At 46.0% G+C, this 23,261-nt stretch overlaps 1 protein-coding gene across 3 annotated transcripts in view; it reads left to right on the forward strand.

The window, feature by feature from the left end:
* PDS5A (PDS5 cohesin associated factor A) overlaps window positions 1-23,261 on the forward strand; it is a 337,552-nt gene that overhangs the window by 63,273 nt on the left and 251,018 nt on the right. For all 3 annotated transcript variants that reach the window (XM_082258623.1, XM_082258625.1, XM_082258624.1), the window contains 3 exons: window positions 7,764-7,844; window positions 8,198-8,338; window positions 10,588-10,703. In XM_082258623.1, coding sequence (XP_082114749.1) covers window positions 7,764-7,844; window positions 8,198-8,338; window positions 10,588-10,703 — 338 coding nt within the window. The remainder of the gene's footprint in view (window positions 1-7,763; window positions 7,845-8,197; window positions 8,339-10,587; window positions 10,704-23,261) is intronic.

Below are 23,261 nucleotides of genomic sequence, written 5' to 3' on the forward strand. Positions count from 1 at the left end.
TTTTCACCCCGCACGTACTCGGTTTCCCGTGTGCTGTCTTTCCTTCAGACGGGTGTCGATCAGCGTTTGGCGCTGGCTACGATAAAGGGTCAGGTGTCTGCGCTGGCCGTTCTGTTTCAACGTCCTGTGGCTTCCAACTCCTTGGTTGGCACTTTTATTCAGGGTGTGCGGCATCTGGTTCCTCCTAGGAGGGATCCTTTGCCCCCTTGGGACTTGAATCTCGTTCTATCTGTGTTACAACGTGCTCCTTTTGAACAGATCAGGGAGATCTCGTTGTCTATGTTGTCCAAGAAGGTCGCCTTTTTGGTGGCGATCACTTCGGCTCGCAGAGTGTCGGAACTGGCGGCTTTGTCCTGCAAGTCTACGTACCTGGTTGTTCATTTGGATAAGGTGGTCTTGCGACCTAATCCTTCTTTTCTGCCGAAACGAGTTTCGGAATTCCATCTTAACGAGGATATTGTTTTGCCTTCGTTGTGCACGAAGCCTAAACATCCAAAGGAGGTGAGATTGCACTCTCTGGATGTTGTTCGGGCGATAAGGGTTTACCTTAAATCGACTGAGTCTTTTCGTAAGACGGACTCCTTGTTTGTTCTTCCAGAGGGTCCTCGGAAGGGCATGGCGGCTTCGGCCTCTACCATCGCCAAATGGATCAGGCAGACCATTGAACAGGCCTATGCCTTGCAGGGGAAGGTTCCCCCTGTGCCTGTGAAGGCGCACTCTACTAGATCTCTGAGTACGTCTTGGGCCTGCCGTCATGGGGCTTCTGTAGCCCAGGTGTGTAAGGCGGCGACTTGGTCGACCGTGCACACTTTCACAAAATTCTACAAAGTAGATGTTCAGGCATCGGCGGATGCTTCCTTTGGCCGCAAGGTTCTCAGTGCGGCTGTTCCATAGGGTCCCTTGTTGGGGACTCCTGGCTGTTGGGATAGTTTTTTGTATCCCCTGGTTTTTTTGTCTTTTCCTGGGTTGTTGCTCCTGTTGAGCACTTATTTTTGCTGTTGCCCAGCTGGTTTCCTTCCTTTGGTAAGGTTCCTTTCTTTGATGTGGAGACTGCGTTGCCTTTCGGCGCGGATGCGTTTCCCACCCCTCATGTTTGCACTGCTTTGGGACGTCCCCATATGTGACGAATATGAAGAGGCGGCGACTGTCGGAGGACGTAAGAGAAAACGGAATTTTTGTAAAATCTTACCTGTAAAATTCCTTTCTCTGAGTCCTCCGACAGTCGCCGCCCCCGCCCCTCTTTTGGGGTTTGAATGTATACTCTACTGCTATTCCACTAAAACTGAGATATGGTTGCAGGAAGTAGGAGGGTATTGACTGAGGGGACCACCCCTTGAGGGTGGGATATGTTAAAGCTTTATTGTTAACATATTCTGTTGCCTAGCTACTCCTTCGGAGCAAAGTCTAATACCCCTATATGTGACGAATATGAAGAGGCGGCGACTGTCGGAGGACTCAGAGAAAGGAATCTTACAGGTAAGATTTTACAAAAATTCCGTTTTTTTGCTAGTGTCTTAATGTGATGGCCACGCCTATGCAGTCTCTGCACAAAATTGTTTTTGTTGGCTAGTTTTCTCAAGCTTTCCATTTGAGACAGGAGACTGGCTTATCTGGATCTATTGCCTGTGGCTGTCTTAGAGCGGTATCCTGACACATGGGGACAGCCTGTAATGCTTCCATTTAGCACTGGAGCAGTGTCACTGGTGGATGCTTTTTATGGTTTTCTTCCCACGTGTGTAATTGGCATTACACACAGGAGAACTACATGTTGATGCTTCTTACTCTGAATGGTCTAAGGCAGTGGTCCTTAACTCCGGTCCTCAGGGCCCACTAACAGGCCAGATTTTAAGTATTCCCTTTGGGGAGATGCAGACTTGAGTACTGCAATCACTGAGCAGAAAATGATATCACCTGGGACGTATTTCAGTTATCTTGCAAACCTGGACTGTTAGTGGGCCCTGAGGGCCAGGGTTGAGGACCACTGGTCTAAGGTGATCAGTGGTGTACCCCAAGGTTCAGTGTTGGGACCCTTACTTTTTAATACTTTTATAAATATGGGTCTGGGATTAAAAGAACCATTTCTCTATCATCCTTTGACAGACTCAGCTCTCAATGCTTCTCCACTATTCGGTTATGCGCCATCTACAGGAGTAGACTAGGCAGTGAAAACTTTTTCACTCGACACGCCTATAGGGTCTGTCCCTCACAACATAACCCCAGACACACTGTGCTCTCAAATCAGTTTCTTGCTGCCTAGTTAAGGAGTAGGACCTAGGCTTCTGCTGGGACTCCGGTCTCAGTTTTTCTTTTCAAGAATGTTTATCTTTACTCACTATCGCTAGCTAGTGTCAGGAGGATCCTCCTGGTGAACTAAAAGCGACAGCCGGGCTGAGGTTTCGCACTGGATAATCTAGATCCTTACGGTCTCCCAGCCTGGCCAACGTGTGTGAGCATGTTGTGGTCCGCCAAGGCCTCGCCACGACGAAGCCCTGGTGGTGTCGCACTATACCTCTTTTGGCTGGCAGCACTGCTTCGGAGCGGAGCCCACCCGGTCCATGTTATGATGAGTGATGCAACGCCCCCAGTGTCCCTGAAACAGACCCATGAGGGGGAGATGTGGGCCCACTCCTGGGGATAACAGGGTTGTGTTTCTCTGACAGATCCCCCAGGCCTATCAGGACTGGTCCCTGCCCTCCTTGCTCCCGCTGGGGACGCTGTAGTCAGCGTCTGACACCTGGAGGGCGGTTTAATAAATGTTACCTTGTCCTGGGCGGTCCCTTTAGGTGGATTCCCGCCGCGGCCTCATGCCTGGGTCCTGACTGCATGGCAGCACTGGCGGCTGTCATTTTAAGTGTGGGCATAGGCTCTCTGTGTAAGGGCAGCGGCCATTTTCCCTAAGCTTTTTATACTTTACTATTGGCACCATTTTATTGTAAGGAAAATAAATTGGGCGCAATATCTGTGAAAAAATTGTTTATAGATAGTGGTGAATAAATATGGGATGGTAGTGAAATTAATGTAAAACAAAAAATGCTAAAGCAAATGTATGCTAATTAGAAGTGCTAGTACTTAAGTGCAAACATATATGCTAATAAGCACCTGAAACCAATTGCTTGGTATGTATGGGTGCAAACTTAAGGTGCTGGTGCTTCAGTGCAATGGTGTATACTTATAAACAATAATATTCATAAACCCAAAAAATTACCAATCAGCAAAAAATAATTATATCACAAAAATCTCTTTTGTGTGCAGAAAGTGCAAAAAAGAAAAAAATGCTAGCATTAGTAAAATACTAAAAAATATTTCTCAAACTTGATAATCTCATATCAAACAATTAAAAATAAAGTCCATTAAATAAAGTTCATTATTATAAACCTCCCGTGCAGAAAAGTGGCAATAGTGCTGAAAAATAAATTCCAAGGTGCTTGTGATGTGTCAGTGAGGATCCTTCCACCACAGTAATTAATGCCTGGGTAAACTCACCAGATATATTGCTGGTAAAATTATAAACCAGCAATCAAGCTTTAACACTTTAATCCTTGACCTCCTCTCTCCTTGGTCACTGCAGCTCAGGTTTAAATTAGTGGAATCACATAGAGGGATAAAGAGGGATGCCACACATAGCGTTATACTGCATAATAAGACTATTTTATTTATAAAAGATAAGTTCCATAACGCTCACAAGGCTGGTGTCTGCCAGACACTAGGGATCCTCTGCTCAAGCCGTCCGTGAGCAGGGATATGTGAAGCAGTTCCTTTCCAATGCTTGAGCAGTGCTGTCTGTGTCCTGTAAGCCACGCCCTACCAGTTTAGTCACCTGACTTCTTCTCGGGGCCGCCGAGAAGAAGTCTCTGAGATTAAGTTTGAGAAATATTTTCTAGTATTTTACGAATGCTCGCATTTTTGCATTTTTTCTTTTTTGCACTTGCACTTTTTGCACATGATATTTTGTGATATAATTATTTTGTGCTGATTGGTAATTTTTTGGGTTTATGAATATTATTGTTTATAAGTATACACCATTGCACTGAAGCACCAGCACCTTAAGTTTGCACCCATACATGCCAAGCAATTGGTTTCAGGTGCTTATTCGCATATGTTTGCACTTAAGCACTAGCACTTATAATTCGCATACATTTGCTTTAGCATTTTTTGTTTTACGTTAATTTCAACACCACCATTTATATATATATAAAAACAAAAACATTTTTTTTTTTCACAGATATTGCGCCTAATTTATTTTCCTTACTTGCCACATAGCTTTTGCTATGGTACAGCGGCTGCGTTTCTGGTGATTGTTTTTACACATAAGTTTCCTAGGTGCTGGTTTCCCCATTTGATTTACCATTTTATTGTTGCCTGAGGCTACAAAGGTAGGGTGCGGCCTCTAGTGGTGATATGTCACTTCCTGTCAGACGTTTTCATGCTGGAGATTGCACTACAGAGCAGCTACTTCTCAGAGGTGATACAGTAAGGGGTTTTGTTACTTTGGGTATTTCTCGGGCACACTTTTGCCCCTGCCAGCCTTTGAGGGGAACTCCAGATGCAGCGCAGTATAGAAGACTTTCACGATATGGTGAATGAGCAATGGCGCATGAAGCACATTCTAGTGGTGCAAAAGCGCTTTCAACGCCGTATCCCTTTGCTGTCTCAGTCTCAAATAAGGTGGATCACCCTTTTTCAGAACATATCTACTGTGGTACCTGTGGAAGTCTCCCCGGTGTTTACAGACCTGATGGACTGATGGGTGGAATCCCTTTCCCGCCACCTGCATTTGCTGGCGGGCTCTTATACTTAAACCTGTATTCGCGTCTGTCCTCGTTTCTCAGACGGTTACAGAATGGGTTGCAGTGCTTGAGGGTAACTTGACTGCTGAGACAGTTCCCCTTCTCTGATGAGGTCACGGACCAGAAGGCCCTGGTGTACCTGTGTGCTGCAGCCCTGGGCGCAGCTCCTCTGGTTGCCAGAGTGTCAGCGGTGGGGATTGCCATATGCCACATGGTGTGGCTGCAGAGCTGGTCGGCGGTCCAGGCTTCTAAGAAGGCCTTATAACTGATCTTCCATTTTTGGGTGAACACCTGTTTGGGAACTCCTTGAATTAGTTAATCTAGGGCCTAACGGGGGTAAGAGTTCTCTGCTACCCCAATCCTCAAAGGCCAGGCACCTCACAGTAATACGGGACCCTTTTTTCATGGCTCACAGGTGGGTTTTTGTGCCGCAAGCGCGCGTGTAAACGGTAAACCGTTCAGAGCCTCTGGAGTAAACGGGTAGGCTTGGTCGGGTAAGCCCAAGACCAGCTGGTCCGGTTCGGCGGACAAATCCTCTTCTACATGAAGGAGCATCCTCATCCGATTCTGGGTGGTGGGACGTCTGCGTAACTTTCAAGAACCCTGGACGTCTAATTCGGGACAAATGGTTACACAAACTAATTTGTTCAGGGTACAAGATCGATTTTCGGTCTCACCCAGCAGACAGTTTCTTTCCATCTAATCTCTGTCTCTGGATCAATTGAAGGATCTCAGGAGGCAGTGCAGACTCTCCTTGCACAGGTTCCTCAGCAGGAATGATTTCAAGGTTTTTATTCAAACCTGTTAACAGTGCCCAGAAAGGAGGGCAAGGTGCGTCAAATTCTGGACCTCAAATCACTGCACCGCTTTGTGCGGGTGCAGAAGATAGGATGAAATCCATTCGGTGGGTGGTAGCATCTTTACATCCTGGGTCCGGTTTTAACTCTGACCCAAAAAGGAGTTTTCTCATGGAGGTTGTTTGGACCCACTTAAAATGACCACCTACTGTGCCCCCAAAGGTTACAGGAATGGATCATGGAACCCACCAGAGCATCCCCATTCTTATCCAGTACATCCTCATCTAAAGGATTTGTAATACGTGAACTGAGCTCGTTCCGAAAAGGCGTAGTCCTGCCTAAACTATTTGCTCAAAAATTTCCCATAGAAAGTGAGTATACTAAGAGTGCCTTCGGTGGATCTGGCAGTTTCCTATATCAATAAGACTCTTATGGTTCCAGTGGACAAGGTCTCAGAATTTAAAGATGCTTTGGCCAAATTACTGGAGGCCTTTTTTTAAAGCAACTTTTGCTCTTGTGTGCAGCTCTGCAAAATGCGATCAGGTTTGATCTTGTTGAATGTCAAGGGATAGATACCTTGACCTTGGGCAGATACTTTGAAGTTTTTCTCTTGTGTGCTTTAAAGGACTTTACACCATTGCGTGCTGGCTCAGAAGCTTGATTGTAATCGCTTAAGCTGTTAAACAAAAACATCTCCCACACTGTTGCGATAAAGCAGTCTGCACACCGAATTCCAGCAGGCTGCATGTTGAACACCAGGGTCCTAACAAATTATACAATATGTTCTGGATGTTTGTCTGCTGGGTTATTGTGAAGCTTGTTGTGTGGTGCCCGCTTCCACCTTTAGTTTATTAAATATGAAAACAAAATCATTAGATAAAATGCCACCATCCTGGCAAAGGCATTAGTTGTAGGTAAAGATGAATTCGAGGTATTGCAGTTTCTGCATATGTGATCCAAGTTAGACAATGTAATTATTGATTTGGGATACACGCAGAGCCTGAAAATCACTGTTTTTTAAACACCAATACTTCACAGCACTACTACAGCACTTGGTGCAATTCGGTGGAATGCTTTTCATATCCTCAACAAATGCAAAGCGTTCTTAGATTGGGGGATGTGGAGAGGCAGTGCAGTGATGTCACACATTCACCTTGTCCAATCACAGAACACTGCATTCAGTGAGAGAGTGGAAAGTGTCCCTTTTTTTAATTTCCCTCGTGCCGATTGGTGACCACCTGTGTCCGGTAAGAAATAGCCGCTAGACATGGGACTCGAAAGCTAGAAGCAATCACTGTAGTATTAGTAGTGTCTAGAACAGTGATTTTTAGCTTCCAGGGTGTGGTTCATACATTGGTCAAAGCTGGACCAATGTAACTATGTTAAATTGACATTCGTGGAATTAGGTCCACATTAAAGTAGTTCGGTAACTTTACTAGTCTGCGTGAAATCTTTCCTGACATGTCATAATACATTTTATCATCGATCTGTGTCAAAATAAGTTCATGGGGAAGCAAAACAACTTAATGGCAGCTTTGGTGTAGACAAAATTAAAGTCGCATGGAGGTTAAACGCATCCGTGAAGGCACTTGGATAGAACATGGACATATGTCAAACGGATCTCAAATGCAAGTTGAATACACCTGAAAGCATTCTTGCATTGCATATATAAACTGTTCTTGAACAAAGATTGTTTTATCATTTGAATCTTATTAAATTGTAAGGCTGGGTTTAGACTTGCGCCTAAACTGCTGCGTTCTGAAAAGCGTTTAACATGTGGTTAGAATGCGATTCGATACCTCCTCGCCACCTGTTTTTACCCTGTAACTGCAGCACCAATGCACGCATTGCATGTGCTTGTGGGGGTATATACAGTGCTTTCCTATTTGCTTGGATGGTTTGGGTTTGGGGTGGGGGATGCCTACTGCTGCTTATCTGTGTGGTTAAAAAAACCCCCCCACCCAGAAATGTAAACGAGCCATAAGTGTTTCCATGCATTTGTTTTACATGAAAAAGTTTACCTAGCATCAGATTTTTTATTGTACAGTATATGAAAGGTGTGGGCGGTATTCTACCTGATTACATATAACATTTTAATGTTTTTTTTGTTTTTTTTGTACCAGCATTCCTCACCAATAATATACATAAAACAATTCTGGTCTTTTTTTTTCCCCCCCAGAATCTTAACAAGCAAGCATTTGACCTTGCCAAAGTACTTTTAAAGAGGACAGTTCAAACAATTGAGCCTTGTATTGCAAATGTAAGTGTACAATTCGATTTACAAGCAACCTTAGATTGATGATTGTATTCAGTAAACTATCATTTATTTTAGATAGTTTGCCTAACTGTGTAAGAAGAGTATAACTGAGCAAGTCAAAACTGTTATTGGAATTGCAATAATGCATGTTGTTGCAGAAACTAAAGCTCTGCTCCCTGATCATTTCCCTCTTGTGTAAAAGCTAATTCTTGGGGTGAGCTACAAAACTGATATTAGGCAGCTGGATATATAACTCCATATTGTTCTGTAGATGTAGCAGTGGAGTTTAGTTTTAGCTTGTAGCAATGTTTTAACTTCCTTTTTAATAAAGTTTCTTTCGTTTTTTACAATCCTAGTTTTTCAACCAAGTTTTGGTGTTGGGAAAGTCCTCTGTTAGTGACTTGTCAGAGCATGTCTTTGACCTTATTCAGGAGCTCTTTGCAATAGATCCTAATTTGCTGGTTTCTGTGATGCCACAGCTGGAATTCAAACTGAAGGTAAGGATCTGATTTGGACACCTAATGTATACAAAGTTTACTTATGCAATAAAGTGAAGATTAGTCATGTTATGAAAAGGGTTAGAATTGACAATCAGTTTTTGAACACAGCTCAGATCTAAGCCCTGCTCTTTTATCACTCTTTTGAAATCTGACATTGCTGCATTTCAGTAAAAGACCATTATTTTCTCTTTCGTTCATTGACAGGCACAGATCTCCAGCATTCTGAACCATTGGGTTATATTGCCCCCTACAGGAGTAGGACACTAGGCTGAAAAAAGAACTTTGCTACACCTATGGGCAGTCCTAGGTGGTATACTCCCCCCTCTCTGCTATAGGTCTTCAGTGTTTTTTTTTATTTTTTTTATTTTTTTTTTTTACCTAGTTCCCTGCTGGGATCTCTGGTCCTGGCAATTTTTTTTTTTTTTTTAAATTGGCATTCTCTGGTGCATACCTTTTTTTTTTTTTTTTTTTGTTCAAGGGTATTCGACATCTGACTCCACCAGTGCGGTCTCCTTTACCACCGTGGATCTGAACTTGGTGCTTTCAGTTGTCCAGAAGCCTCCCTTTGAGAATATTTGGTAGACTACTCTGCTTACGCTGTCTCAGATGGTGGCCTTTTTATGGTGGCTATTACCTCTGCCCACAGTGTGTCAGGACAGGTGACATTCTCTTGTCGTACCCCCTGCTTGGTGGTTCGCAAAGATAAGGTAGTTCTTCGCACATGTCAATCGTTCGTTCCTTCCTAAGGTAGTCTCTGATTTCAGGCGTCAGTGGCTCAGGTTTGCAAGGCGGCAATACTGGGGAGCTGTGCCCATCATTGAACGCAGAGAAATTATTTTTATGGTAAGTCAAAGATCACTTTTTTTTTATTTTTTTATAGGAATTACACTTTTTGGTCAGCCAGCTGTCAATTTAGTTCAGATTAGTTGGTAAAGGGTCCCAATGTTCTTTTACTAAGAAACTTGATAGCAGTGGTGATTTCAGAAGAAGAGGTGCCAGGCAAAACAATGATCTTAGATTTTTGCCATGTTAGGCATTGCTTCCCCTTAGGGATCGACCGATTATCGGCAAAGCCAATATATAGAGCACCGATATGCATTTTTCTGAATCTATCAAAATCGGCCCCGGAGGTTACCGATATTTTGGGAAAGTGCATGTACCGGAGTGATGCCTGCAACTAGAGACATCACCCTGGTACCGGCGTCCATAGCCGACGGTCGGCTGTCTTGTAATGACAACCGAAGAGGCTGAGAAGCCGCTCGGCTGTCATTACCAGAAGCGTCCCACCGGGAGACCCGGGCAACCAGCCTGAACGGCCGCCGAAGACCCGATCAAAACTGCATTCGGTTCTGATCGGGGGCTCCATGCAAAATCCCGGAAGTGATGTCATGAGTGACATCACTTCCGGGTACTGTCTGGCACCAGATTAAAAAAAGACAGCATTCAAAACGGCCAAACATGGCGTTTTGAATGCTTTTAAGTGCAGAGGGGAGGGGTTTGGGGTCTTTTAGACCACCAGATCCCTCCACAAAAGTACCTGTCATAAATAATAAAACATTTTTTTTAAATGTGCAAAAATATCGGCCTATACCTATATGCATTGGCCAAAGTATCGGTATCGGCAACGAAAAAACTGATATCGGTCGATCACTACTTCCTACTCCTGTCATGCGGATAAAAACTTTATCCATGGCAGAAAATATTGCAATGGCTACAGAATCTAGCTCAGAAGGCTACCATTGATGTCCTCTTATGGAAATGCTAGATGCCTAGCTTTTCTGATGCGGCTTCAATATTGAATTGTAAAGGAATCCTGACTTTTCTATGACTTTCCTGTACCGCATACTTTTATGGATGTTATTGTGAAGTAGTCCTAAAGAGGAAATATTGTCAGAAGTTAAAAATCCCCTTAAATCCATCAGGGGACCCAGTGCACATAGAACAGTGCAGTGGTTGTTCTGCTAGTGTGGTCAACATCTTGCCCTTAACCCTGGAGTGGTGATACAGAAAAAAGAAATGTCATTCAAAACCACCGCACAGATCTTAGAAAGACCAAGTGCATTGGGTGGTTCAACAAGGTTTTTCAACCTCTGTCTATACTACCTCAACACCAGACAGAGCCTGGCTACTGGCATTTTAATAAGTATAGTGGCACACGAAATGTGTGTTTCGTTTAATCTGTGACAGAACTAAAACAATTAGTGGTTATTGCTTCTTCACCAGTATATTTTTGCCCTTGTTTTTAGAGTAATGATGGGGAAGAACGATTGGCGGTGGTAAAGCTTCTAGCAAAGCTGTTTGGTTCTAAGGACTCGGACCTGGCCAATCAAAACCGACCTCTTTGGCAGTGTTTTCTGGGACGGTGAGCATTTCTGACAAGTGTTTTACTATTTCTGTATTTTCAGATTCATTGACCGAAAGACATTGCTGATACTGTTAAATTAGTTTGGTAATTTCCCAGATTTTTAACAATGGTAAAGCCCCTCTGATGTAAACTAAATACATTTTTTGATGGATGACACGTGTGGAAACGGACCTTAGGATTGCCTTTGTTACAGAGGAAAACCACTTGTGTCCTGAGTGCCATTTTAAAATGGCACAAATCTAGAGGCCTTTTCTCCCAGAGCTGCCCCAGTTCCATTTTTAAAATAGTGGCTGGTTTTTAGGGCCCCTATAGCCTAAGTACTGGAACCGCCAGCTGTCTGTGCTTGCTAGAAACCAGCATTAAACCCAAGTCCGGAAATCCCCTCCTGTGATTTCGATCTTTTACAAAGGACCAGATCATCATTACCACAATGGTTCCGCAGAAGTCCGGTTTCGCCAGACCTGCGGACAAGGCCCGTCGGCCTGATGGTGCGTCCTCACCCATGACTGGAGTGGGAGGGACACCTTTGCTGGTTCTCAGACGTGTGGCTGGCCTGGATCCCAGACAAGTAGGTCCGGGAGGTTGTGCGGTCTGAATAAAAGATCGAGTTTCGATCCGTTCCTCAGGTCAGGTTTTTCCCTTCCAATGTCCGCCTATCCCTGGATCGCTTACGGGCACTCTATGGGGCAGTGCAGGACTTGATACAGCAAGGAGTGATAGTGCCTGTTCCGCATGCGGAACGCTTTTTGAGTTTTACTCCAACCTGTTCACGGGTTCCAAGAAGGAGGGCAAGGTCCTGGACCTAAAAGCTCTGAATAGGTTTGTGCGCGCTCAAAAGTTCAAGATGGAAACTATTCGCACGGTGGTGGCCTCCCTACATCAGGAGGACTTCCTGGCCTCAATAGATATCAAGGATGCCTACCTTCACTTTCCAATCTGTGCTGCTCACCAACGGTTTCTCAGTTTTGCCATGGGAGAAGACCATTCAGTTTGTGGCGTTACCCTTTGGTCTCGCCTCCGCTCCTCGGGTCTTCACAAAGGTGTTGGCCCCGATCCTGGCACTGTTGTGACAGCGGGGGATATCGGTCCTGGGCTACCTGGACGATCTGATTCTCCGTGCAGAGTCCCCCGCATTGCTGACGGAAAACTTGGGGGTCACCATGCGTACTCTGGAGGAGTTTGGTTGGATCGTGAACCTTCAGAAGTCGGCACTGACCCCTTCTATGAGACTGGTCTATCTTGGTCTGACCTTGGACTCATCCTCTGCCAGGGTGTTTCTTCCTCCGGAGAAACTCCAGAAGATCTAGTCAGTGGTTCCGTTTGTTGATGTCCAACGACTGGCCGTCCCTTCGGACCTGTATCAGAGTACTGGGACTGATGGTGTCCTCCTTGGAGGCAGTCCCCTTTTTTCAGTTCCACATGAGGGTTCTTCAAAGGGAAATTCTTCAGTGGAACAAACACCCAAATTCTCTGGATTCTCTGATTCGGTTAAGCCACAGGACCAGAGAGTCCCTGGTCTGGTGGCTTCAGTCCCCGATGCTTCAGTCTGGGAAATCCTTTCTCCTTATATAATGGACATTTCTTACCACGGATGCGAGTCTGTCCGGGTGGGTGGGGTAGTCCTCAATCAGGACTCTGCTTAGGGAGGCCGGACCTCTGGAGGAATCTCGATTGTCGATCAATGTCCGGGAGCTGAGAGCGATCCGGCTTTGCCTGACGCACTGGACCGACCATCTGAAGGGTTGTCCTGTGCGCATTCAATCGAACAATGCCATGTCTGTGACGTACGTCAATCACCAAGGGGGCACCAAGAGTGTCCTTGCGGCCCTGGAAGTGGCGGATATTCTACATTGGGCGGAGCGCCATGTTCCGGCTCTCGCCGCGGTCCACATTCCGGGAGTGGAAAATTGGCAGGTGGATTACCTCAGCCGCCAGGCCTCGGATGCAGGGGAGTGGTCCCTGCATCCGGAGGTGTTTCAACAGTTGTGCCTTCTCAGGGGCACTCCGGATGTGGATCTGTTGGCGTCTCGAATCAACAGGAAGGTACAGAGGTTTGTGGCCCGCTCCCGGAACCCTCTGGCAGACGCCGCAGATGCACTGGTGACACCCTGGGGTCAGTACCGGCCAATATACGCCTTTCCTCCCCTCAAGTTGCTGCCAAGACTTCCTTGCAGGATAGTCGGAAGGGATTCCGGTCATTCTTGTGGCTCCGGACTGGCCTCGTCGCGCCTGGTACACCGATCTGGTCAGGCTTGTCACAGACACCCCGTGGAGACTTCCTCTCAGGGTGGATCTGCTCTCTCAGGGCCCAATCTTCCATTTTGCTTTACAGACGCTGGCTTTGACGGCTTGGCTGTTGAAAGCCAGGTGCTGAAGGACAGGAGTTTATCTGCTTCAGTGATTCCCACTTTGCTTAAAGCGAGGAAGGCGACTTCCAGGAAGATTTATCATCGTACGTGGAAGTCGTACATTGTATGGTGTGAGTCCCTTGGGATCCACCCTCGCTCCTATTTGGTGGCTCGGATCTTGGCTTGCCTTCAATGGGGAGTTGATCAGAGGTTGGCTTTGATATGCATCAGAGAACTGCGTACGTCAATGAATGATAGAGCACTGGATTTTTGACTTACCGTAAAATCCTTTTCTCTTAGGTTCATTGACGGACGCAGTACCCGCCCCTCTAATTTTTTTGGAGTGGGTTGGTGTGCTTTTCTCTGCTTTTATCTGACACTGCTTTGCTACAAACTGACATCCCATGCAGGAAGAGAGAGGGTATACCCCCAGGGACTGCCCATAGTCGTAGCCAGAAATTTTTTCTGCCTAGTGTCCTACTCCTGTAGGGGGCGGTATTACCCTACTGATATGCTATACTGATCAGAGGACTGCGTCAGTCAATGAACCTAAGAGAAAAGGATTTTACGGTAAGTCAAAAATCCAGTTTTTACCTAAACATACATTATAACACATATACAATAAAAATCTCCTTCAGCTTATTTCCCAGGTCCTGACAAGGACATCAGATAATCTGGATGACCTTTTTGTGCAAGCATAAGTGAGAATATTGTTGCTCGCACTTTGTGGTCGCAGACCTGTGTAAAGTTGCCATTTTGCTAACTTGTGTCAACCCGTATTAGGCTGCATTCACATGTCAGCTTATAATCGCGGGCGAAGCTCTTGTACTTTTTTGGAGCGTATTGCTTCCCGCGATTTTGTTTGCGCGATGTTGCCGCGATTCGGCGGGCGTAAATCGCGGCAACATCGCTCGGCGTTTGGGGGGCTATTGCAAATCAACGGGCAACGCTAGGCGTCCCGCGATTTGCAATAAATCTCCGAATCGCGGGCGGAACCGCGGCGGTTCTGCCCGCGATTATAAGCTGACATGTGAATGCAGCCTTAGTGTTACATTAACACTTTTTACCTAAAACGTTTTTTCTTTCATTCATTGAAGGACATAGCTCCAGAATCTCCTTGACCATTGGGTTATGCTGCCCCCTACAAGAGTAGGACACTAGGCAGGAAAAAGCTTTACCACGCCTATGGGGCAGTCCCAGGGGGTATACTCCCACTTCCTGCTATAGCCATTCAGTTTTTTTTTCTGCCTTGTCAGGAGTAAGGACTTAGTTCCTTGCTGGGATCTCTGGTCCTAGCATTTTTTTCTTTTTTAAACTGATTTTTTCCCTCTATTTTCTGTTCTGTGAGAACTACAATCAACTGCTGGACTGGGCGACAAAATGGATATTCTAGATCATTACAGGTCTCCCCAGTCTTGCCAGCGAGCGCGTGCAGACCTCAGCTTTGCGCTAGGTCGTCCGTGACATAGCTCCACTGGACGGGGGCTGGCTTGCGAGTTAAACGTCTTGCACGGACACATACGTTTTGGTCCAGGCCTGAGTTGCAGTGTGCAATGCCCACCCGGTTCCATGGGTATGGTAAGTGTCTCCCCATTCCATTCCCTGGTGGCCTTTGGGGATGGGCTTGGTTCCCCTCCTTCCCACACAGCCCCCCCCCCCCCCAAATATGTCGGGGTCCCCCCTCTACCCACACCTCACCTAGCTCCCTCCTCCTGAGGGCGGCCATACCTATTCAGGTGCATTTTGGGGGTAATGAGCGGGTGATGGAAGGGGGCGTGTCCTGGTTGGGGCTCCTTCCAGGGCCCCCCTTTACTGTAAAGACAACCCTTGGTGTCCCCTGTGGGTCTCGGGAGCCACGTAGAGCCGTCATTTTGCAGTGGATGGCTAGCTGTGTATTCAGCGGCCATTTTCTTGTGTCCCATTTAATTGGCATGGCAGCTATGTTTTTGGAGCATCGTGGGCGGTGACTGCCAGTGGACCTCTATATCAGTCTCCTGGACTTCCTCTTTCTCTCTGATCGCCGCATGTGTACAGCATCCAGCACTCTGCTCTGTGCTGACCAGGGGTAGGAGGTTATTGTGGGTGCCCTAAGGGATCTCCCCCTCTCTGCTATAGCAGCGATTTCAGCTGTGCTGGGACTTGTAGTGCCACTAACGTGGCGAGGGGTCACTATCAGTGTTTTCTTTTTTTCTAAATTGCCTGTGTGGTTCCCTGGTCAATTTGGAGTCCCTGGAGAAAATTTCTCCCCTGATCAGCTCTGAGGCAGTGGGCCTTTCTGGGTCCCAGTCCACCCTGTCTGAAATGGCTGCGGCTCTGGAGTCGTGTCCAAGGTTGATTTGGCCCTGAAGAACCAGCAAAAAGAGTCCACTGCCCTTACCTGCCTCCTCTGTCTCCTCAGATTCTGAGTCTGATCTGGCCGACGTGAATCACCCTGCTCGGTCTGCGTCCATGCTCCCTGAGTGCTCCGATAGTGAGGATGATTCCTCTTCCACCACAGCTGCCCAAGAAAAGGCACTGGTTGTATCCATGTGGGAAACATTTAAAAATTGAAACTGCAGCAGCGCCGGAGGCGCTGGTCTCTTGCCGTTTCTGAAAATCCTCAAAAGCCTCAAGTTTTTCCTTTCCCGCCTATTTTGCCAAGATTGTTGCGAATCAGTGGAATTTCACTAAACGCAATGTGGTGGTTCCTAAGAGTTTCGCTAGAAGGTACCTCTTTGAAGAGTCCCTGTTACAAAGTGAACGGTCCCACCTGTAGTGGCTTCTCCGATTTCCAGGCTGAACAAATCCACCCTGATTCCGGTGGAAGAGTCTCTGGTTTTTAAAGACCCTTTTGATAGGAAGGCAGAGACTGTGGTCTGGCACATGTTTACTAGGGCTGGTTTGGTCCTTAGGCTGGTGTTCACTATTTGCCTTGGTGTCCCAGACCTTAACAGAGTGGGCAACTTCCATCTGCCTTTGCAGAGCTGGCAGTCCAGGGGTTACAGTTTATCAGTGATGCCTCCCTGGATGGATGTGGCTCCCTTAGTTTCTAGGATGTCTGTGACAGCGACGGTCCTTCGGCACATGATTTGGCTGAAATGCTGATCTGTGGACCAAGCTTCCAAGAAGGCCTTAGCGGATCTCCCTTTTGTGGGGGATTGCCTGTTTGGGTATTCCCTGGATGAAATCATTAAGGGAGTCATGGGAAGGAAGAGTACTGTCCTCCCACAGGCTTCCAGGGGCAAAGAATCTCGTCGCAGAAGTTTTGTCCTTTCTCGGCTCATAAGCGTTTTTTTTCGTCCCGCAGGGTCTCAAGAAAAAGGATCCAAATCCGTTCAGAACATCTCTCGAAGTTCCAAGAGGCCCTGGCTTGGTAAGCCATGAGCAGGTCCTTCCAGACCTGCAGAGACAGGTCCTCTTTTGCCTGAAGGGCAGACCTGTATCTGGGATAGGGGAAGGTCTTCGTTTTTTTTTCTGCACCCGTTGACCTCTGATTCAAGATAGGTGGGTCCACGAGCTGATTCGGTCTGGCTACAAGATAAATTTTCGGTCTTTTCCCCCAGAGAGGTTTTTTCCTTCCAAATTGCCCTTGTCCCCAGACCTCTTGCGTGGTCTCTTCGGGGCGGTACAAGATTTGCTACTGCAAAGAGTGATAGCACCGGTTCCAAATTCCGAATGTTTTCGGGGTTTTTATTCAAACCGGTTTACAGTTCCGTGGAAGGAAGGCAAAGTTCGTCCAATCCTGGATCTCAAATCCCTGAACCGCTTTGTGCGAATACAGAAGTTCCAGATGGAGTCCATCCGTTCGGCAGTGGCATCCCTTCATCAAGGCGGATATTCTGGCCTCTATCGATATTAAGGACGCTTACCTCCATATTCCGATGTATGTTGGAAATCAGCGCTTTGCTGTGGGCAAGGAGCATTATCAATTTGTGGCCTTACCCTTTAGTCTCGCTTCAGCTCCTCGGGTGTTCACAAAAGTGTTGGCCCTGGTGTTAGCATTGTTGCGACAGAGGGGAATTGCGGTGCTGGGGTACCTGGACGATCTTTTTCGAGCAGAGTCTCACACTGCTCTACTGGACAACCTGCTTATCACTGTGCAGACTCTGCAGGAGTTCAGTGGACTTTGATTTTTCAGAAGTCTGCTCTGGTTCTGTCCACCAAGTTGGACTATCTTGGTCTCACTCTGGACTCTGCCTCAGCCAGGGTGTTTCTTCTGCTGGACAAGGTCCAGAAGCTGCAGGATGCCATTTGACTTCTGTTGTCCAGCAGCCTGTCGTCTCTCCGGACTTGAATGCAGATGCTGGGCCTGAAGTGTCTACCTTCGAGGCATTTCCTTTTGCACAGTTCCACACACAATCCCTGCAGAGATTCTTGCCAAGTGGGACTAGAATCCACAGTCTCTGGACAAACTGATCCTGTTGAGCTGGGGTACGAGAGTGTTCCTGATCTGGTGGCTTCGCTGTTCGGCTCTTTGACTGGGGAAATCCTTCCTTCCCCTGTACTGGACGGTGATCACCACGGATGCAAGCCTATACGGGTGGGTAGGTATTTTGGGCACGGACTGGGTTTGGACTCTGGAGGAGTCCAGGCTACTGATCAGCGTACTGGAACTGCGGGCGATCAGACTTTGTCTGGCCCATTGGACTGTTCGTCTTCAGGGGTGTCCGGTTCGGATTTAATTGGACAATGCCATGGCTGTGGCATATGTCAATTAAGGGGGCACAAAGTGTCCTAGCGGCTCAGGAAGTACCTGGCATTCTAAGGTAGGCAAAATGTTTTGTTACAGCTCTCTGCTGTGCATATTCTAGGCAGGCTGATTACCTCAGTCGAGACCAAGGAGAATGGTCACTTCATCTGGAGGAGTTTCATCAGCTGTGTCTCTGGTGGGGGAACTCCCGAGGTGGACCTGTTGGCCTCTCGTCTCAACAGGAAGGGGCAGAGATTCTTGGCAAGGTGTCGGGATCCTCTAGCCGACTCCAGGGACGCACTGGTGGCTCTTTGAGGGCCGTACCGTCTGATATACGCCTTTCCCCTTCTCAAACTTCTGACGAGATTTCTGGGAAGGATCGAGGCAGGAGAAATTCGGGTCATCCTTGTGGCCACAGACTGGCCTTGCCGACCTGGTATAGCTCGTTGCCAATGTCCCTTGGCGACTCCCTCTCAGGGAAGACCTGTTGGCCCAAGGGCCGATCTTCCATCCTGCTTTACAGTCGCTGGTTTTGACGGCTTGGCTGTTGAAAGCCAGGTGCTGAAGGATAGGGGCTGTCTGACTTAGAGATTCCCACGCTGTTGAAGGCTAGGAAATCTACCTCTAGAAAGATTTGCCATCGTGTCTGGAAGCCGTATATTGCGTAGTGAGAGTCTGGGGGTTTCTCCCTGTTCCTTTTCGGTAGCTCACATTTTGACATTCCTCCAAAAAGGCGTGGAAGAATGCCTGGCCTTGGGTACAATCAAGGGCCAGGTTTCGGCCTTGGCGATTTTCTTTCAACGTCGTTTGGCTACACATTTCTTGGTTCACACCTTTGTTCAGGGGGTTCGCCACTTGGCTCCACCTGTTCGGCCTCCGTTGCCTCTTTGGGACCTCGATTTGGTATTGCCGGTTCTTCAGAAACCGCCTTTTGAAAATATTCACGAGATTCCTCTGCTTACAGTGTCCCAGAAGGTAGGCTTCTTTGTGGCAATTACTTCCACATGCAGGGTGTCCAAGCTGGCAGCTTTGTCTTGTCGTACACCTTATCCTGATTGTTCACAGAGATAAAGTGGTGCTTTTCCCTTGACAGTCGTTCCTTCCCAAGATTGTTTCTGGTTTTCATGTGAATGAAGACAATTTCCTTCCCTGTGTCCTAAGCATCTTAAGGAGATTGCCTTGTAGTCTCTGGATGTGGTTCAGGCAGTCAGGGTATACCTAGCGGCAACCCAGTCATTTTTGGAAATCACTCACTTTTTGTCCTTACGGATGGACCTCGCAAGGGGTTGGCTGTGCCTGCTGTGACCATTTCCAGATAGATCAGGCACATTCTACGAGGGTGCTTAGTGCCTCCTGGGCCTTCCTCTATCAGGCGTCGGTGATGCAGGTTTGCAAGGTGGCCACCTGGTCGTCTGTGCACACTTTCACAAAATTCTTCAAAGTAGATGTGTTGGCATCTGCAGATGCTGCTATTGGCCGCAAGGTTTTGCAGGCCACTATTTTAGAGGACTTGGTCCTCTTTGAGAGTGTATTGCTTTTTTTCAGGTGTTCCAGTTGTTCCTGGTTGGCTAAGTTTAGCCTTTGGGAATTTTTTATGCTGTTCTTCCCACCCCTCATTTTGACACTGCGTTGTGACGCCCCAATGGTCAAGAAGATTCTGAAACTGTCTATCAATGAACGAAAGAGAAAATTGGGTTTTTGCCTTACTGCAGGGCTCGACAAACCCCGGGCGCCAGGTCGCATTGGCGACTAGAATTAGCGAGCTGGTGCCTGGGGTACACCGCAGGAGGTGTCCTGTCCCTTTTGCGCCCCCCACCCACTGCCAGAGTGCACGGACTACCGCGCCATCCGATAATTGAGGCCGCGGCTTTTCAGCCTTCTTCAGTGAGCGAACAAGGAACTGGCGCCCTCTTGTGCTGGCCGGGAGTTTGACAAGCAGTCACTAATGACTGTTTCCCCTGCCTGTCCTCAATGCCTATCCATCTCCTTCCCAAGAGGAAGCTGAGAGGGAAGTTTTTGCAGGCTTCATCTCCCTGTCCACTTACCTTTGCTTAAAGGTAAGTGTACAGGGAGTGTGGTTATTTATTTTTTCAAATTCTGAAAAAAAAAGTGTTTTTTTTTTCAAATATAAAAAAATTATTTATATATGTATGTATGTATGTATATATGTATATGTGTGTGTATATATATATATATATATATATATATATATATATATATATATATATATATATATATATATATATATATATATATATATATATATTATAATATAATTTCCTCATCGCCATGCCACAGCCAAAGGCCCCTTTCACACGGGCTGTCTGATTAGGTCCGCCTGTCAGTTTTTCAAGCTGACCTGATCGGACCCTTCAGTCTCCTCTATGGAGCAGTAATCTGCCACCATCTGATCCTGTCTGCCAAAAACAGACGGATGGCAGTTCTATTTTCTATCCATCCCATGGATCAGACCAGATGGCATCGGATGGAAACAATCTGTTTCCATCCGATTGCGCTATAGAGGAGAGTGGGGTTCTAGTCGTCTACGTGTAAATTTAGTATGTTATTTTTTTTTGGAAATAAAGCTTGGTTGTTAAAAAAAAAAAACAAAAAAAAAAAACCGGTCTCCTAACTTTAACTGGCTCCTAGATTTCAGGCAAATTTGTCAAGCCCTGTCTTACTGTAAAATCCTTTTCTCTGATGTTCATTAAATGACACAGCACCCACCCCTCTATTGAGTTGGGTTATTTTTCTTCTGACACTGCTTGCAACAAAACTGAATGCCTATAGCAGTAAGTGGGAGTATACCCCCTGGGACTGCCCCATAGGCGTGGTAAAGCTTTTTCCTGCCTAGTGTCCTACTATTGTAGGGGGCAGCATAACCCAGTGGTCAAAAAGATTCTGGAGCTGTGTGTGTGATTCTGGAGATGTCCGTTAATGAACATCAGAGAAAAGGATTTTTACGGCAAGCCAAAAATCCAATTTTTTTTTTTTACCACTTTAATGTTAGAGGAATAAAATGCATATGTTCACTTTGAGCTTTACAATTCCCCTGCATTACAAAAAAGTTGCAGTAAGGCCCCTTTCACACTTGTGTGACTTGGGACTGCAAGGTAGGGATCCATGATTTCTAATGAGTAGTGTTCATAGCTGTGCGACTTCAACTCTCAGCTACTTCAAAGTAGTCCCTGCACCACTTTGGTCTGACTTTGATGTGTTTTGAGGTCCATATCACTCAAGGTTACACAGGCATTGCTTCAAGTTAAGTCAAAATCCTGGCAAAATCACATGACTTTTAGGTCGCACAAGTGTGAAAGGGGCCGAAGTCTCTAAATCTATGGCAGAAGGCAAATGGCAAATTATGCAAACATCGCATTGGGAAAAAACAGGGAATGCTTTTTTCCTATTTTTAATAAACTTAAGTATTACCAATAACCCAGGTAAATAAAGTTATATATATATATCCAAATCTGCTGTCAAATTTAAAACACTTTCTGTCCCAAAAAAGTGCTGTGTAATGTTAGAGTAGGCTACAAATGTTAAAAGGTATAATGTACGGAATCAAGACTGCCAAAAATGAGAAAACACTCTGAGATTAAGGTCTTGTTTACATTTGTGTTGCTGTCTGAAGTACAATCCACGTTCAGATCACATTTTAGACAGCAATAGACAGGCGGTGAGGAGGGTTTTTACCTACCCTGAATTGCAAATGTAAACCTAGGCCTTAAAGCGGAACTTTACCCATAATAATTTGATAGCAATTAATCTTTAATAGAACAACATACATTCCAACTTTTATAATTATTCTACCAAAATTAGCCTGTGCTTCAAATTTCTTCCAGCATTGCTCCCCTTTTTTTCATGCTGAACGCTGTCATTTTTTGAAGCCCATAGAAAAGTTAGAGAGGAAGGCTAACAGAAGCTTTGCAGTGCTGAAGTTCAGACTGCCAGTGAGGTGGAAAGGAAGTAGAATCAGGGAGATGAGATGAGACACTGTTGGCCACTTCTGGCTCTGATTTTAGACACAGTAACTTTTAATGGCACCCCGACTTACTGAAAAATTCAATCCGTTTCCCATTCAGAATTTGCTGGTATACCCGTGCCAACATGGCATGCAGAACCACAACGATGTGAACCTAGGCCAGTGATGGAAAACCTTGGCACCTCAGATGTATTGGAACTACATTTCCCATGATCCTCAGCTACACTGCAGTGTGTATGAGCATCATGGGAAATGCAGTTCTAAAACATCTGGGGTGCCAAGTTTTGCCATCACTGACCTAGGCTAAATCTAAAGATATAATTTAAATAGATGATACATTGGTTTCTTTGTAATTCTGTCAGTATAGGTTAATTCTGTCCGTATAGGTTAGTATAATTTCTGCATATACAGTGGGGAAAAAAAATCTGCTCCCCTGCAGATTTTGAATATTTGCCCACTTATAAAGGAATAAAGGGTCTATATTTGTTATCATACGTGTATTTTAAGTGATACAGAGACATGATATCAACAAAATCCAGAAAAAAACCTGTGATACAAATGTTCTAAATTGAGTTGCAGTTCACTGAGTAAAATAAGTATTTGATCTCTTACCAACCAATAATAAATCTGGCTCCCACAGACTGGCTTAAGTATGTGCCCATGTGGTCCACAGATTAGTTCTGTTTATTTTGAGAAGGGGCTCCTAACGACAACTCGTTATGTGTTTAAAAGACACCTGTCCACAGAATCTTTCTGCCATTCAAACCTCACCATCATGGGCAAGACCAAAGAGCTGTCAAATTTATGTCCGGGTCAAGATTGTAAACCTGCACACGACTTGAATGGGGCAACAAGACCATCAGCAAGAAGCTTGGTGAGGTGGAGACATCTTTTGGAGTAGTGTTTTATATTAAAAAAAGGAAAAAATACAAAATAACCATCAATCGCCCTCGGTCTGGAAGTCCCTGCAGGACTTCACCTCATGGGGTAAGGATGTTTATGAGAGAAATGAGGGATCAGCCCAGAACTACACAGGAGGAATTTGTGAATGATCTCAAGGCATTTGGGACCACAGTCATCAAACAAACCATTGGTAACACAATACGCCACCATGGATTTAAATCCTCCAGCTCCCGCAAGGTGCCCCACCTCAAGGCACATGTACAGGCCCGTCTGAAGTTTGCCAATGAACATCTAAATGATTCAGAGAAGGATTGGGAGAAAGTGCTGTGGTCAGGTGAGACAAACTTGAGCTCTTTGGCATTAACTCGACTCTCCGTGTTTGGAGGAAGAAATATCCTGACTATGATTCTAAGGACACATCCCTACAGTCAAGCACGGAGGTGGAAACATTTTAGGCTTTGGGGCGGTTTCTCTGCTAAAGGTACAAGAGCGTCTTTGCCGCATTGAAGGGCCAATGGACAGGGCCATAAAATCTTGAATGACAATCTTCTTCCTTCAGCCAGAACACTAAAGATGGGTCGTGGATCGGTCTTCCAGCATGACAACCCAAAACATACCGCCAAGGCAGCAAAGGAGTGGCCCAAGAAGAACAT

Source organism: Pelophylax lessonae (assembly GCF_965119305.1).
Source record: "Pelophylax lessonae genome assembly, chromosome: 1".
Classification (NCBI taxonomy): domain Eukaryota; kingdom Metazoa; phylum Chordata; class Amphibia; order Anura; family Ranidae; genus Pelophylax; species Pelophylax lessonae.